Below are 17,848 nucleotides of genomic sequence, written 5' to 3' on the forward strand. Positions count from 1 at the left end.
TCCTGGGCTCAAGCAATCCACCCGCCTCGGCCTCCAGAGTAGCTGGAATTACGGGCATGAGCCACGATGCCCAGCTCAGCCCTGCATATTTGAGGCAGTGAGTACCTTTTAAATTTAAGATCAGTTCGTATGTGGCTGCTCTATGTACATTTTTTTCTAGGTGTAATTTACATACCATACAGTTCACCCTTTTGGGGTATATGATACAATCATCTTCAGTGTATCCAAGAGTTGTGCATCTATCACCACAGTCCATTTTAGAACATTCTCATCACCCCCAAAAGAAGCCCTGCCCCGATTTGCCATTCCTGTTAATTCATGGATTCTCCCCAGCCCCAGGCAACCACTGATGTACTTTCTGTCCATATAGTTTTGCCTGTTCTGGGCGTTTCCTATCAGTGGAGTCCTACAGCGTGGGATGCTTTGGTGTCAGGCTTTTTTCACGCAACGTAACATACTGACCCATGATGCAGCAGGTGTGCTTCATTTGATGGTGAAATAATCCTGCCTCGTACAGATTTGTCACATTTGGGTTTTCTGTCCATTCTTGATGGACACTTGGGTTGTATCCACTTTTGGGCTATTACAAACAATACTACCGTGAACATTGACGTACACGTTTTTGCGTGCACACGTTCTGATTTCTCTTTAATATGTGCATAGGCGTAGAGTTGCCGGAACAATGGTAGTTCTCTATTTAACCTTTTGAGGGACCCCAGCCTGGTTTCCTTGGTGGCTGCGCCAGTTCACAGTCCCACCAGCTGTGTATGAGAGTTCCTCTTTCTCTACATCCTCAGCAACCCTTGCTGTTCCCTCGCCCACTGATTCTAGCCATCCCAGCAGGTATGAAGTGCCATCTGAGTGTGGTTTGGATTTACATTTCCCTGATGGCTAATGGTGTGGAGTATCTTTTCATGTGCTTGTTGGCCCTTTGTGTATCCTCTAGAAAGAGATGTCTAGTCACATCATCCTTTACCCAAATTTAAAATATATTTATCTTAATATTGAATTGTAAGTTATTTACAAGTGCCTTATCAGATATCATTTGTAAATATTTTGTTCCATTCCGCACATTGTCTTTTCACTTCCTTGATATCCGTTGAAGCACAGAAGTGTTTCATTGTACTTACAGTTGATTTTTCTTTTTCACCTGTGCCTTGGTGTTGTATCTGAGAAACCATTGCCTATCCAAGGTCACGAAGACTTGCCCCTGTCTTTTCTTCTAGGAGGGTTATAGTTTGAGCTCTTCCATGTAGATATCCTGTAAGATCCATTTCGAGTTAAATTTTATACATGATGTGAGGTAGGGGTCCATCTTCATCCATCCAACTGTGGAAATCCAGTTGTCCCAGCAGCACTTGTTGAAGAGACTATTTTTTCCCATTGAGCCCATCTTATTACACATTATATTTAAATTCACAGTTGTGAAAAATATTATACAAAACACGCTCTCCCCACTACTGGTAGCCGTGGAATTGGCACCACTTTTCTGGCAGCCATCTGTTGCCAAGTGAACTCAAAGCCTTCAAAATGCTCCTATGGCCGCCATCGGACATGGCCATGACTGTGGCAGCCTAAAGCAACAGAACTATTTTCTCTGCGTTCTGGGCCAGAAGTCTGAATCCACGGTGTGGGCAGGGCTGTGTTCCCTTCGAGGCCCTAGGAGAGGACCCTTCCTTGGCTTTTCCAGCTTCTAATGATTCCAGAAGCCTCCTGGCTTGGGGCAGCGTCACCCCATCTGTGCCTCTGTCTTCATGGGGACTTCTCCTCTTTGTCCCCTTCTGTGTCTTTTAAGAACAATTTTTAAAACTTAATCCCAAAAGTAAAGACCTCATTTGCAAAGAAGGTCCCATTCCGAGGTTCCAGGTAGACATGAGTCTGGGGGGCACCCGCCGCTCTGCCCTGGGTCTGCAGGGGGCCTTCTCCCGGTGCCTCCTGCCTGCTGTGCCCTCCATGCTGCTGCTTTGACCCGGATGCCTTCCATCCTCCTGGGCCCCTCAGGCTCTCAGCTTCCCGTCTTCTCTAAGACATGTCTGCTCCATCATTCTGGTGTCTCTGTCTTCCCTCCTGCCTGGCACCTGACACGTTTGTCACCCACTTGTGGGATGTTGCTGTCTGATCACCATCTCCCTTCCAAGGGAAAGGGCCCTGGCTGGTTCAAGTCACAGCTCTGTCCTCAGCGCCAGGCACAGTGCCCAGCTCACTGGCACAGCCTCAGATTCCCTGGACACCTGGCTCCCCTGGCTGCATTTTTTACCATTGGGATAAGTTATTAGTACCATTGAAAATTAATACCTGGGGATTCTCTTAATATTGTTCATATTCATGTTCTTCTCAGCAGTTTTACCATGAGGAATCTGTCTTAAACGATGTCAGTTGTCAATAGCATTATTTAAAATAGCAACAATAAAAAAAGGTGGTCAGACCTGGCAGCTCATGCCTGTAATCCCAGCACTTGGAGAAGCCAAAGCGGGAGGATCATTTCAGCTCAGGAGTTTTGAGACCAGTCTGGCCAAAATAGCAAGACCTTTGTCTCTATTTAAAAAAAAAAAAATGCCAGGCACAGTGACACGTGCCTGTAATCCCAAGCACTTTGGGAGGCCGAGGTGGGCGGATCACCTGAGGTCAGGAGCTCAAGACCAGCCTGGCCAACATGGCGAAAACCCGTTTCTACTAAAAATACAAAAATTAGCCAGGCGTGGTGGTGGGCGTCTGTCATCCCAGCTACTCAGGAGGCTGAGTCAGGAGAATCACTGGAACCTAGGAGGTGGAGTTTGTAGTGAGCCAAGATCGCGCCACTGCACTCCAGCCTGGGCGACAGAATGAGACCCTGTCTCAGATAAAAAGGGAAATGACCTAAACGCCCAAGAACAAGGGGAGGCTAAATAAGGGCACGTTGTGCACTGAAACACTAAACAGACATTAAAAAATTTTGTTGTAGAAAATTACAGGAAAAGATATCCATGACACAGCCAGCAGTGTGGCACGTGGGCTACAATTCCAGCGTGGCCTTCAGTTCTGCACACGTGCGTCAAAGGTGGGGAGAGTTCTGGAGGTGGGTGGCGCTGAGGGCTGCACAGCACTGGGGACGCGCCTAATGCCCCTGAACTGTGTACTAAAACATGGTTGCCTTGGTAAATTTTATGTTATATATGATTTATAATATATATATTTTTAAATGCCCAGCTACTCAGGAGGCTAAGATGGGAAGATCACTTGAGCCCAGGAGTTCAAGTCCAACCAGGGCAATGTAGCAAGACCCCATGTCTAAGAAAATTTAAAAATCGGCTGGGCGCGGTGGCTCACGCCTGTAATCCCAGCACTTTGGGAGGCTGAGGTGGGCAGATCACGAAGTTAAGAGATCAAGACCATCCTGGGCAACATGGTGAAACCCCATCTCTACTAAAAATACGAAAATTAGCTGGACGTGGTGGTGGGTGCCTGTAGTCCCAGCTACTCACGAGGGTGAGGGAGAAGAATCGCTTGAACCAGGAAGGCGGAGGTTGCAGTGAGCTGAGATTGCACCACTGCACTCCAGCCTGGTGACAGAGTGAGACTGCGTCTCAACAACAACAAAAAAGAAAATTTAAAAATAATTTTTAATACAAAAATTAGCCAGGTGTGGTGGCATGTACCTGTAATCCCAGCTACCTGGGAGGCTGAAGCAGGAGAATTGCTTGAACCCAGGAGGCGGAGGTTGCAGTGAGCCGAGATTGCACCACTGCACTCCAGCCTTGGTGACAAGAGCAAAACTCCGTCTCAGAAAAATAAAAATAAAAATAATTTTTAAAATGTCTTAAAAAGGCCGGGCGTGGTGGCTCACACCTGTAATCCCAGCACTTTGGGAGGCCGAGGCGGGCAGATCTCAAGGTCAAGAGTTTGAGACCATCCTGGCCAACATGGTGAAACCCTGTCTCTACTAAAAATACAAAAATTAGCTGGGCGTGGTGGTGTGCGCCTGTAATCCCAGCTACTCAGGAGGCTGAGGCAGGAGAGTTGCTTGAACCCGGGAGGCAGAGGTTGCAGTGAGCCAAGATCACGCCACTGCACTCCAGCCTGGTGACAGAGTGAGACTCCGTCTCCAAAAAAAAAAAAAAATCTTAAAAAGAAGAAATAGATGGAGGCCAGGCACAGTGGCTTACATCTGTAATCCTAGCACTTTGGGAGGCTAAGATGGGAGCATTGCTTGAGACCAGGAGTTCAAGACCAGCCTGGGCAACATTATGAGACCCCATATCTACAAAAAATTTATTTAATTAGCTGAGTGTGGTGACATGTGCCTGTAGTCCCAGCTACTTAGGAGGCTGAGGTGGGAGGATCTCTTGAACCCTGGGAGTTCAAGACTGCAGTGAGCTATGATGGTGCCACTGCACTCCAGCCTGGGCAGCAGAGTGAGACCCTGTCTCTAAAAATAAAGAAGTAAATAAAAGAAATAGATGGGGAGAGTGTGAAACAGAGGTGTCAGCATCACCTCCGGGTGAAGGGATTTCAGGAGCCTGTTCTTATCTGTACAGAGAAGATAGTTCTTTTTTTTTGGTCAAGAAATTCAACCATTAGTTTTTTAAAGACAAGCTTGGGTGGGGTGCCTGCTGGGGGCAGTGCTGGTCTTTCACTGCAGCCCAGGCACCCCTTGAGAGTCCCAGTGTGTGTTATGCCCCGAGCCAGTCAAGCTGAAGGGAGAGCGGGTGCGGGGGCCCTCCTCCGTGTCCCAGCCCGGCCCCCGGGATTGCGTCGCGGCCTCTGCTTGTCAACTTGGGTGCTGGCTGTCCTATTTTACTACTATTGACCCTGAAGGCCATCGAGGAGGGCACGCTGGAGGAGATCGAAGAGGAGGTCCGGCAGAAGAAATCATCACGGAAGCGCAAGCGAGACAGCGACGCCGGCTCCTCCACCCCGACCACCAGCACCCGCAGCCGCGACAAGGATGACGAGAGCAAAAAGCAGAAGAAGCGCGGGCGGCCGCCTGCCGAGAAGCTCTCCCCAAACCCGCCCAACCTCACCAAGAAGATGAAGAAGATTGTGGATGCCGTGATCAAGTACAAGGACAGGTAAGCGAGGAGGCGGGGAGGGCGGGGGCCGCGGGGGTCCCCGTGGGAGCAGGCCTGGCGTCTGTGCTCTGACTCTGCACACTCAGGCTTGGGCCGCTCACTCTTTCACTCATCCACAAACACTGACGGAATCTCTGTGTCTTTGAGCCTGGCCCTGAGGAACATGCTTTCTGGAACAGGGAAGCACACATGTATCTGCAGTGATGAGAGGGAATGTCACATGTGGTCGAGAGGAGAGGCAGGGGTGCGGGTCTCAGGGAAGGGGACATTGCAGCAGAGCCTCGAGAGAGGGGAGGTTGGGGAGAGTACACCAGCAGAGGCTACAGCAGGTGGAGAGGCTCTGCCAAAGGTGTGGCCTGGTGGCCTCAAGGGACGAGGTGGGATGAGGGGTTATATGGCAGTAATGGGTGCTGCCCGTGTGGCCAGGATAGGGACAAGAGGCTGGCATGTCTGGAGCAGAGAAACTGGCAGCCGTCTCCTGTCCTTGCACCCTCCCAGGCTACCCGTGCCATCTCTGTGTTGGTGAGATGGTGGCCACACTCCTGCTCTCTGCCAGGCCCTGCTCCAAGCCTGGAGATAGCTGTCCTCACAGACATGTCCTATATACGAGGCAGCATGCGGTTCCAGCTGTGGCCACGGCCCAGCGGTGGATCATAACGTGTTGGTGGATCATGAGTGCCATTTATACATTTTTCATTTACTAATATCCTTTTCCGTGAGTGACTCTATATGAGTACCATTTAAATAAGAAGAAAGGAATGTTCTCAGCAACTCCCCAGGGAGGCATGTGCACATTCTGCCAGCCCAGGGCAGGTCACAGAGCTGGGCAGGAGCCAGCAAAGGGTGTAAGGCCCATGCCTGGCCCAGGACTCATCCAGTCTTCCACTCTCCAAGGTCTTATTTCACTTCCTGGTACAAACTGGCCAGTATGGCTGTCCCCGTAATGGGAGGGTTGTACTGTTTGATTTTAAATAACAGTTTGCTGTTAGTCATGAATCAGAGCATGGGGGAATTGTATCTGTTGGAGGGGAAAGTGAAGGGAGCCCACATGCATGGTTTGGAGAGAATCTTACCAAGTGTGAAGTTTTAGAGGATGGTAACAACTGGAGTGCCTAAATTAATGGGTCAAAATTACCGTGCAAGGCCAGCTGTGGTGGTCCACACCTGTCAACCCAGCACTTTGAGAGGCTGAGGTGGGAGGATCACTTGAGGTCAGGAGTTTGAGACCAGCATCAACAACATGGTGGAAACCCATCTTTACTGAAAATACAAAAACAGTTACCTGGGCGTGGTGGCACACGCCTGTAATCCTAGCTGTTTGGGAGGCTGAGACAGGAGAATCACTTGAACCCAGGAAGTGGACGTTGCTGTGGACCAAGATTGCACCACTGCACTCCAGCCTTGCGTGACAGAGCAAGACGCCAATGCCAAAAACAAAATACTGCTTAAAAAGTTTCTTTTAGCTGGGCGCGGTGGCTCACGCCTGTAATCCCAGCACTTTAGGAGGCTGAGGCGGGCGGATCACTTGAGGTCAGGAGTTTGAAACCAGCCTGGCCAATATGGCGAAACCGCCTCGCTACTAAAACTACAAAAATTAGCTGAGTGTAGTGGTGCACGCCTGTAATCCCAGCTACTCGGGAGGCTGAGGCAGGAGAATCTCTTGAAGCTGGGAGGCGGAGGTTGCAGTGACCCAAGATCACATCAGTGCACTCCAGCCTGGGGGACAGAGCGAGACTCCGTCTCAAAAAAAAAGAAAAAAAAGGTTATTTTATTATTGGAAGAGAAACAGATGATGAGAAAAAGGAGACATACTCAAGTTCAATGCCAGATCTGAAAATGTCATGTGTTGTCAGTATTGAGAAAAAAATATATTGACTCTAATTCACAAACCTAACTCCAAGGCTAAGTCCTCAAAGAGGAAAGCAAGTGGAGGACTTAAGTTACTTAAAGTGCGGGATACAGCTGCGGGCAGTGGCACACGCCTGGGGTCCCTGCTACTCGGGAGGCTGAGGTGGGAGGATCACTTAAGCACAGCAGGTCCAGGCTACAGTGAGCCGTGATCACACAGCTGCACTCCAGCCTGGGTGACGGAATGAGACCCTGTCTCTTAAAAAAATAAATACAGAATACTTATTTAAAATACGGGCCAGATATAGTGGCTGATGTAATCCCAGCCTTTGGGAGGCTGAGGCGGGCGGATCACTTGAGTTTAGGAGTTTGAGACCAGTCTGGCCAACATGGCAAAACCCCATCTCTACAAAAAATACAAAAAAAGAAATTAACCTGGCGTGGTGATGCGTGCTTGTGGTCCCAGCTACTCGAGAGGCTGGGCACGAGAATCGCTTGAACCCAGAAGGCAGAGGGTGCAGTGAGCCAGGATTGCACCACTGCACTCCAGCCTGGGTGACAGAGTGAGACGATATCTGAAAAACAAAAACAAAAACAAAAAAACGGAATTTGCAAAAATCTAATGGCAGTGACAGACCCTCCCCGTGTTTTATTTCTAATGATATTCTTGTGAGGGAAACTTAACATTACCAACCTGAAGAAGACCCTTGAAGCGCAGTGGGGAAAGCACGGGCTTGTCCATCACGCTGGTCTCCTGGGTATCCACGTAGAGAGGATGAGCCCTGACCACCCCCACACACGCACACACCATGCACTTGGATCCACGTGACATGGACTGTGGATGTAAGAACGTGAAAGGTAAAACAAAGTTCTAGAAGAAAGCACGGGAGAAAATCTTCATGAGTAGGCATCGATTTCTTCCACGGGAGCCAAAAGCCACTAATCACAAACAATCGAGAAATTAGACCTCACTAAAATTAATCACATCTGTTTATTAATGGACACGCTGATGGAGACAGTGAAAACTCCTCATAGATTAGGAAAAGACAACACAATGTAAAGCTGGGCAAGAGCCAGGAACAGACGCCTCCTTACACAGGACATCCCAGGACTAATCAGTGTGGGGAAAGGTGCTCACATCATTGCATTAGCATCACAACTTCAAGAAAATGCTCGTTAAAACCAGAGTGACTTGCGCCAGCACCCGCCCCACAACAGCCAAATGCCCGTCAGTGCTGGCAAGTCTGAAGCAGTCTGGCCTCACACCCTGCGTGTAGGAGTATGCGGCTCTTTTGCAATCTCTTTTGTTTTGCTTTGTTTTTAACCATCGAACTGCAGAAGACAATATTTTCTGAGGCTCAGCCTGTACATACCCTCTGACCCAGCAGCCTGCAGCCCTCGTTCTACCCAGGAGAGCTGAGTGCATCTGTCCACACGGACAGACGTGTCCATAGCCACTTGGGCCATAATCTCCCCAAACAGGAATCAGCCCAGTGTCCATCTACAGGGGCATGGATCAGCGGGGGCCTCATTGTACAGGGCCCCAAATAGCTATGAAAACAGACATAGTACTGCTACCTGGAAGAAGCTTACGTTTTGTTGAGTGAAAGAAGCCAGACACTAAAAAGGGCCTACTGGCTGGGCGCGGTGGCTCACGCCTGTAATCCCAGCACTTTGGAAGGCCGAGGTGGGCGGATTACGAGGTCAGGAGATCGAGACCATCCTGGCTAATATGGTGAAACCCCATCTCTACTAAAAATACAAAAAATTAGCCAGCTGTGGTGGCGGGCGCCTGTATTCCCAGCTACTCGGGAGGCTGAGGCGGGAGAATGGCACGAACCCGGGAGGCGGAGCTTGCAGTGAGCCAAGACCATGCCACGGCATTCCAGCCTGGGCAACAGAGCAAGACTGTGTGAGTCCAGTTCTGTGAGGGTCAGAAGCTGATCCACAGTAATGGCTGCCAAGCAGTGCTTACCTTGAGAGAGGGAATAGCAGGAAAGCCACACGACGAGCCTTCTAGGATACTGGGGATATTCTCTCTATAGATCTGGATGTGTATATGATGTGTACATTCACCAAGATGTACACATGAGATATGTACACTTCTCTGTATTCCATTACACCTTGGTTTTTGAAAAGACAGAAACAGCATGCACAACTTATTAAGAGGCTGAATATTTTCAGACAAAAAGTATGTCCAGTGTTAGTCTATTTTTTTTTTTTTTAGTTTTAGACTCACAGAAAGAGCCCTCTTAGGGTCATATTTAGTTGTATATCATCTGACAAAAGAGGGAATGGCTCACCCAGCTGCTATAGTCAGTCTTGTAGCCTTTGTAAGATTTGGTGATAAATCATACAATAAATTAAAACTTTCAGCTGGGCACAGTGGCTCACACCTGTAATCTCAGCACTTTGGAAAGCTGAGGTGGGTGGATCTCTTGAGCCCAAGAGTTCAAGACCAATCTGGGCAATGTGTTGAAACACCATCTCTACAAAAAATACAAAAATTAGCCATGCATGGTGGTGCGTGCCTATAGTCACAGCTACTCAGGAGGCTTAGGTGGGAGGATCACCTAAGCTCGGGAAGTGGAGGCTGCAGTGCACCATGATCGTGCCACTGCACTCCAACCTGGGCAATGGGAGTGACACCCTGTCCCAAAAAAGCCACAACAATACAGGCTGGGCGCGGTGGCTCACACCTGAAATCCCAACACTTTGGGAGGCCAAGGCGGAGGATCACTTGAGCCCAGGAGTTCAGATGAGCCTGGCCAACATAGGCTCTGTCTCTATTAAAAAAAAAAAAAGCCTGGGTGTGGTGGCTCACGCCTGTAATCCCAGCACTTTGGGAGGCTGAGGCGAGCGGATCACAAGGCCAGGAGATCGAGACCATGCTGGCTAACACGGTGAAACCCTGTCTCTACTAAAAATACAAAAAATTAGCCAGCGTGGTGGCGGGCGCCTGTAGTCCCAGCTACTCGGGAGGCTGAGGCAGGAGAATGGCGTGAACCCGGGAGGCGGAGCTTGCAGTGAGCCGAGATTGTGCCACTGCACTCCAGCCTGGGCGACAGAGCGAGACTCCGTCTCAAAAAAAAAAAAACCAGATTAAAAAAACCCCAAATCTTAACTCTTATTGCTAAGTGACTGCTTTATCAAAACTGTTCTGTTTCAGGACATTCGATTCTGGTAGAGATTTTGAGACCTGCTTTGAAGAGAACACCAGCATTTCAGTCACACAGCAATGCTCCTGTCTTACCTGGGATCCATGTGGGAGGATGCCTCAGTGGGGGATTTGATCTTTGTTTTCAATTTAACCTCACATCTTCCTGGAATGGATGGATTCACAGACCTGGGGGTTGCCCATTAGACTGGGAGTAACTATGTTGGAATTACAAGTAGGACAACAAAGATGACTATTAAAGAAAGCCTCCTGAGTGCTGGAAGCACAGCAGGCGTGGGTCTGTCCACTCACTGTAATGTGATTTGCACAGAAAAACATCACATAGGGCACATCAACTCAGGAAAGATAGTCGTTGAAAAGCTACCTCAGCTGGGCATAGCGGTCACGCCTGTAATCCCAGAACTTTGTAAGGCTGAGGCGTGTGGATCCCTTGAGACCAGGAGTACGAGACCAACCTGAGCAAAATAGGGAGACCCCGCCTATGCAAAAAATACAAAAATTAGCCAGGCGTGGTGGTGCACGCCTGTTGTCTCAGCTATTCAGGAAGCTGAGGCAGGAGGACCACAAGAGGTCAAGGCCACAGTGAGGTATAATCACGTCACTGCACTCCACCATGGGTGACAGAGTGAGACCTTGTTGCAAAAAAAAAAAAAGCAAAAGAAAAGCTGCCTCCATTTAGCAATAATTTCAAACATGATGTTTGGATACAAAATTGGTGTACTTAATGGATATTTCTGATATTCTTAACTAAATTTGAAGCTATGAGGGAAAACAACCTCAGGGTCCACAGGGTGGGAAAAGTCCACAAGATCACCCTCAAGTGCCGTCATTCTTTAGGACCCCGAGAGCCCTAGCAGCTGTTACGCTTGCAGTTATGATTTATTACAGTGCAAGGCTACAGACTAAAATCAACCAAGGCAAGAGATGTATGGGGCCTCTTGGGGGGCCAAGGCGGGAGGATCACTTGAGGTGATCTGGATGGTTCCAGACACAGGGTTTTCCTTTGTCTCCTCCCTGTGGAGTTGAAGACAGCGCTGATGTTCCTGGTGACGTTGACACAGAGCATTGCCAACCAGAGAAGCCTCCGTGTCCAGAGGTTTTTTTTGTTTGTTTGTTTTTGAGAAGCAGTCTTACTCTGTCACTCAGGCTGGAGTGCAGTTGTGCAATCTCGGCTCACTATAACCTCTGCCTCCTGGGTTGAAGTGATTCTCCTGCCTCAGCCTCCTGAACAGCTGGGATTACAGGCTTGCGCCACTACGCCTGGCTAATTTTTGTATTTTTAGTAGAGACAGGGTTTCACCATGTTGGCCAGGCTGGTCTCGAACTCCCGACCTTAAGTGATCCGCCCGCCTCAGCCTCCCGAAGTGTTGGGATTACGGGCATGAGCCACTGCACCCACCCTGTGTCCAGCATTTTTATTGGGACTTGGTCACAAAGACACAACTGGTTACCCATGTGGCTCACCTCCATCTCCAGCCCCTCTGTGGGCTGAGCAGAAACTACATAGCCCAAAGCCCCAACCTAGGACTGGTCCCAGACACCACATAAACAAAGACAGCCATTAGGTGTGACATTCTAAGGGCTCAGAGATCACCTCCCAGGAGCCCTAGGCAAAAGCCAGACCTCATTTGGGGCGAAGTTACATTCTTTTTTATTATTATTATTTGCCCATCATTGGCTAGAAGTTACATTCTGTATGACACATCTGTCAGACCCCTGGAAGCTTCCACGCCACCGACTGCGTGGCAGGTGGTGCTCATGTCACTCGGCCCTTCCTTGGTCCCACACAGCTGCACCAGGCTGAGAAGAGCTTGAATGGAATAAAGTCAGACACAGCTAACAGCTCACTTTTTTGTCTCCAACTTTCAATTGCTCCTTTCCAAGAAAAGAAAGGAAAACTTTTTTGTTTAATTGGATTTTTATTTATTTTTTTAATGTATTTTTATTTTTATTTTTTATTTTATTTTATTTTTTTTGAAGTAGAGTCTCACTCTGTCACCCAGGCTGGAGTGCCGTGGCACGATCTCGGCTCCCTGCAACCTCCACCTTCCAGGTTGAAGTGATTCTCCTGCCTCAGCCTCCCAAGTAGCTGGGATTACAGGTGCACACCACCATCATGCCTGGCCAGAATTTTTGTTTTTTAGTTTGCTTTCCAGAACCCTCTAAATAGTTCAGCTCTGTAATTGAGTTAAATGTGAAGCCTGAAAAGAGACTGGCATCTATGTAGACCTGAGTTCTAACAATTCAAAGAGTTTACACAGGACGTTGTCCTCTGGATTCGGTGTCAGGAGCCTGCCTCGCCGAGCTGGAGAGTATGCCCATGACTGCAGGTGGGAGCCACATGGTCTCTCTAGGTGGCGACACCTGAGAACAGAAGTGGTTCAACTGGGCACCCGCTGCTGTGTTGGGGCCAGACCCTTTTGGAGAGGCAGGGACGCCCTTCCTGTCAGGTGGAATCTTTTCAAATATTGCTTTTGATCGTTGGAGATACTTGCAGCCCCCTAGTTTGTGTTTTATTCTGGCAGAATTGTGTTTGACGTGACCTCTGTGTTGACCTCATCATACGTGTACAGTTGTCTTGCCTGGGAATCTTATACTCTGTTCTTCTGCACTCAGATTCACAGCCATGAGGCCCCTCCTCCCAAGGCCCCAGAGTGTGGCACTGCCAGCTGTCACAGCCACGGTCCTTTACATTGTATACACAGAGTGCAGTGACATGCCCCTCCTGCTCAGGGGCCACAGTGGGAACAGGTTGGAGTGTTCTGTGGTACCGTGCGGGCAGTGCTGGCTTCTGCTGTCCAGGAGCTTGTGGTGGCTCCAGTGGGAAGGGCCACATAAGCAGAACAGGAAGCGTGAGCAGTGTCCACTGAGAGGAGAGGGACAAGTGTCCCAGGCAGAGAGGACACAGTGCATGCAGAGGCTGGAGGGAGGCTAGGGGCTTGAGTGCGGCTGTGCCAGCACCAGGGGCCTCACAGGAGCCCTGGGCCACACACCTGCCCTTAGCCAAGGGCGTTTCTCCTTGGTGGTTTGAAATCTCAAACCACATTGAGGAACCTGCCAGAAATCGAAACCAAAATTAAGAAATTAAGTTACATGTAGGAGATTTTACTTTAAAATCAGAACATGCAGAAACGTTCTCTGTGGCTCCGGGTCAGGTTCGGGCTTGTGGGGCTGTGCACTGCCAGTTGATACCTTCTTCCCTGGGTTCTTTTTTTTTTTTTTTTTTTTTTGAGACAGTCTTGCTCTGTAGCCCAGGCTGGAGTGCAGTGGCACAGTCTTGTCTCACTGCAACCTCCGCCTCCCTCCCTGAGTTCTTTATAGCAGTCGGCAGCTGGTGGCTGAGGCATTTGGGGCACTGTGTCCAAGTGTCAAGGCCGCATATGTATCGGGGTACCCCCTTGGTGTCCTTGGTAAGGGCTCAGAGAAGGGCATCTGCTGGTCCACGTGGGCTCAGCCAGCAGCCTGCTGAAGACCACCCCGCCAGCCACCAGCCTGCCTGCGACAGTGATGGGGCAGAGATGCTGCTACATCAAAGACCATGCGGGCCAGGCGCAGGTGCTCACATCTGTAATCCCAGCACTTTGGGAGGCCAAGCCAGGCCGATCACTTGAGCTCAGAAGTTTGAGAACAGCTTGGCCCAGGTGGCAAAACCCCGTCTCTATTAAAATACAAAAATTAGCCAGGCATGGTGGTACTCGCCTGTAATCCCAGCTACTCGGGAGGCTGAGGCAGGAGAATCGCTCGAACCCAGGAGGTGGAGGTTTCGGTGAGCCAAGATCGCACCACTGCACTCCAGCCTGGGTGACAGTGAGACTACATCTCAAAAAAAAAAAAAAAAAAAAAAAAAAAGACTATGTGGTAGACAGTGGTGTTGAACTTGAACTTGATGCTTGTGCTGAGGTCAGGAGACACGTGCACAGTTTCAGGGCTAGAGGGGCACAGTGGCTGCAGACTATGCTCGGGCAACTCGGAAAGACGGTGACGGAGCCAGACTGCTGCAGCTAAGCCTCACAAGAGCTCTGGCCCCACCGGGCGGGCCCTCTGGGTTCCATCCCCACTCCCCACTGCCTGGAGGCAGCAGCCCTGTGGTTACTGTAGGAGGGACTTGAATGCAGTGAAGATCTGCGCTCCACACCTGTCTCTGTGCGTCAGTCTCCACGTCTGCAGCACAGGGGCCTGACTGAAATAACGTGGCCAGGCACACAGCCCAGAGGCCAGCACCGTGTGCACTGTGGGAGGGGACGATGGTCCCCAGCCCAGGGCGTGAGCTGCTGCCTTGCCAATTCGTGGTGACAGCTTTGGCCTGGGTCTGGCAGAGGCTGGCTGCTACTGCTGAAGGCCTGTCTGCACTGTTTCCCTGCCTTTCCACAAGCACTGTCCCTCCTGGCTCTTCAGAGTTGAGTGGTTGTACCTTGTGCAAGAAAAACAATGAAATAGGTTGTCGGCCTGCCTGAAACATTCTGCAGGAGAGGTCATCCCAGGGCTTAAAAGTGTTTGTCATACTCCTCCAAGCCCCCAGGGCAGGGCCCCTGAGGGACGGGTGCAGGTGGAGGGTAGGCAGGAGTGGGAGCCATTCTTTGGGAACAGGGGGGCTCCTCAGGGCTGTCTTGCCCTTGGCCTGAGGTTCCAGGTCTATGGTCTGCTTGGCACATAGCCTGGACCCTGGTGCTGTGCAGGCACTGGCTGGATGAGGGCACCAAGCACGTGAGCCCCAGGCATGCCCATTTATGGGCATAGGCTGGGTGCAGGGCACTGGGTCCAACATAACCATGGCAGAGGGCTCAGGGGGCCCAAAAGTCATGGATGGAGTTGCCCACACAGCCTGCGGTCGGGTTCCCTGTGGAGCCGCGCTGGGGTTCTGCGCCTGCCCCAGGATTTGCTGGAAGAAGCTCCCCCTCCTCTGTGAGTCTGGCCCTACCCCCAAGTCTCCCCCTCAGTGATAGAGACCTTTACACAACACAAATAAGCAAGGCAACTGGTTTAGAAGAATGAGTCTGAAAACTAGAATGGCGTGTTTAAGAAAAGCTTAGGACAGGACAATTAGAGACAGAGGTGCAGGTGCGTGGAGTTGGCAGCAGGAGGCCTGGGGGAGCCGCTGGTGCCTTTCCCTCCTGCCCTGGCCTCCCTTGGAGCAGCCCCCTGCCTTGAGGAGGCCCTTCCTTTCAGTGAGCCTGTGCTGCAGTCATCTGAGGGAACACAGTGGGAACATGTTTCCTTTTTTTTTTTGAGACAGAGTCTCACTCTGTCGCCAGGCTAGAGTGCAAGTAGCCTGATCGCTCACTGCAAATTCTGCCTCCTGGGTTCAAGCAATTCTCCTGCCTCAGCCTCCCGAGTAGCTGGGACTACAGGCATGCACCACCACGCCCAGCTAATTTTTGTATTTTTAGTAGAGATGGGGTTTCACCACGTTGGCTAGGATGGTCTCGATCTCTTGATCTCATGATCCACCTGCCTCGGCCTCCCAAAGTGCTGGGATTACAGGCGTGAGCCACCATGTCCGGCTGGAAATGTTTATTAAAATAGCAGATGAGGCCGGGTGCTGTGACTCAGGCCTGTAATCCCAGCACTTTGGGAGGCTGAGGTGGGTGGATCACGAGGTCAGGAGTTCAAGACCAGCCTGACCAAGATGGTGAAACCCTGTCTCTACTAAAAGTGCAAAAATTAGCCGAGCGTGGTGACACTTGACTGTAATCCCAGTTACGAGGGAGGCTGAGGCAGGAGAATCGCTTGAACCCGGGAGGCAGAGGTTGCAGTGAGCCAAGATTGTGCCACTGCACTCCCGCCTGGGCAACAGAGCGAGACTCCGTCTCAAAAATAAGTAAGTAAATAAAAAAATAAATAAAAATAGATGATCATAGACAGGAGGGATGAAGTAGAAGATTCAAAGCAGCTTTTAAAAAGGAAGTAAAAAAGAAATAAGGTCAGGAGACAAGATTGAGTGACTGTGAAACATCAACAATAGGCAAATTTAAAATAAAGTCAGGAAATAGCTAGATCAAAGAATAGAAAGGTGAACGAGGTGTGATATCCACCTGTAGTCCCAGCTACTTGGGAGGCCAACGCGGGAAGATCACTTGAGCCCAGGAGTTGGAGGCACCGCTGCACTCAAGCTTGGGCGACACAGTGAGACCCTGTCTCAAAAAAAAAAAGCAGCAGGAAGAAAGGCTGTCATGTGGGGCTCCAGGGGGTGTGAAGGAGGGTCCACACCCTCCTTCCTCCACCTGGCCATACTGAGCAGCACTTTCTCTGAGCCAACGGCCCCTACAAACACCCACCCTTTCCTCCTGGTAGCCCAGAGGGCACCCCTGCCTGCTCACTGCCCAATGTCGGGATCCTGTGATTTCTGCCTCTTCAGAAAGGACTTGAGGCATTTTCTGACTCAGAGCCACTCAGGATTCCAGGACCTGCTGTGGTGACAACAGGGACACTAGTAGTGATGAATTCAGAAAAGAGCGAACGCCTCTCAAGCTGCCCTCCCCCAGCCCTGCAGAAAGTGGCCATGGGCCTCCCCGCACTCAGGACCGACTGCACCTGCCTGCGGCGTAGGGGAGCTGGGGCTTGCCTTTCCTTTTCATCTTCCCCTGGCACTGGGAAATGCTCTGGGTGGTGCCATGTGTAATAGATTTTGTCACAGGGCTCTCATTTCGTCGTATAAAAGGCCAGTCCCCGCCTCGCAGTGTTGGGGCAGCCAGCACAGGCACGTGAGACGGGAGCCACACCTGGGTTCTCATCTGGCGTCTGCCTCTTGCCATGCTCAGGTTCTTGCCTCCAGATATAGGGCATCAAACTAAGTGGTTTCCAAACTTGGGTTCTTGATGGGGAGTGAGATCAGGGTTTCTTAAAAACTGAACTTGGAGGCTGAGCACGGTGGCTCATGCCTGTAATCCCAGCACTTTGGGAGGCCGAGGTGAGCGGATCACCTGAGGTCAGGAGTTCCAAAAAATGGAACCTAGGCTCACACCTGTAATCCCAGCACTTTGGGAGGCCAAGGCTGGTGGATTGCTGGAACTTAAGAATTCCAGACCAGCCTGGCCAACATGGCGAAACCCTGTTTATACTCAAAATACATAAGTTAGCCGGGCATGGTGGCGGGTGCCTGTAATCCCAGCTACTCAGGAGGTGGAGGTTGCAGTGAGCCAAGATTGCACCACTGCACTCCAGCCTGGGTGACAGTGAGACTGCGTCTCAAAAAAAAAAAAAAAGAAAGAAATTCAAATCTCAGTGTTGATAAATGAAGTTTTGTTGGAACGCAGCCAAAGCCCACTGATTTCTGCATTGTCTGTGGTTCGCTTCATGGAATAGTGGCAGAACTCAGCAGTTGCAACAGAGGCAGGCCCAGCAAGCCTCAAATATTTACACTGAGCTGAGCGCAGTGACTCACACCTGTAATTCCAGTGCTTTGGGAGGCTGATGTGGGAGGATCCCTTGAGCCCAGGAGTTTGAGACCAGCCTGGGCAACCTAGTGAGACCCCATCTCTACAAAATATTTTTTAAATTAGCCAGGTGTTGTGGCATGTGTCTGTAGTCCTAGCTGCTTGGGAGGCTGAAGCAGTAGGATCTCATGAGCCCAGGAGTTGGAGGCTGCAGTGAGCTAGGATGGCACCACTGCACTCCAGCCTGGGCAACAGAACAAGACCGTGTCTGTAAAAAGAGAGAAGAGAAACAGACAATTCCTAGACTGCAGCAGGTGTTTGCAATAGTGCTTCCAACAAAGGACTCCCCAGGGAAGGAAATGGGCCAAAGATGGGAACAGGCGCTGCTTGGAAGAGTCTGT

General features: G+C 50.4%; 1 protein-coding gene across 18 annotated transcripts in view; it reads left to right on the forward strand.

Annotated features, from left to right (window-relative positions):
* Positions 1 to 17,848, forward strand: part of SMARCA4 (SWI/SNF related, matrix associated, actin dependent regulator of chromatin, subfamily a, member 4) — a 100,922-nt gene that overhangs the window by 74,428 nt on the left and 8,646 nt on the right. For 6 of the 18 annotated variants that reach the window (XM_054463906.2, XM_063657815.1, XM_063657818.1 and 3 more), the window contains 2 exons: positions 2,942 to 3,037; positions 4,795 to 5,048. In XM_054463906.2, coding sequence (XP_054319881.2) covers positions 2,942 to 3,037; positions 4,795 to 5,048 — 350 coding nt within the window. Of the gene's footprint in view, positions 1 to 2,941; positions 3,038 to 4,784; positions 5,049 to 10,065; positions 10,336 to 17,848 lie in introns of those variants that run through there. The other 12 variants (XM_054463910.2, XM_063657817.1, XM_054463915.2 and 9 more) reach the window with 5 other exon arrangements.

Source organism: Pongo pygmaeus, chromosome 20 (assembly GCF_028885625.2).
Source record: "Pongo pygmaeus isolate AG05252 chromosome 20, NHGRI_mPonPyg2-v2.0_pri, whole genome shotgun sequence".
NCBI classification, from domain to species: Eukaryota; Metazoa; Chordata; class Mammalia; order Primates; family Hominidae; genus Pongo; species Pongo pygmaeus.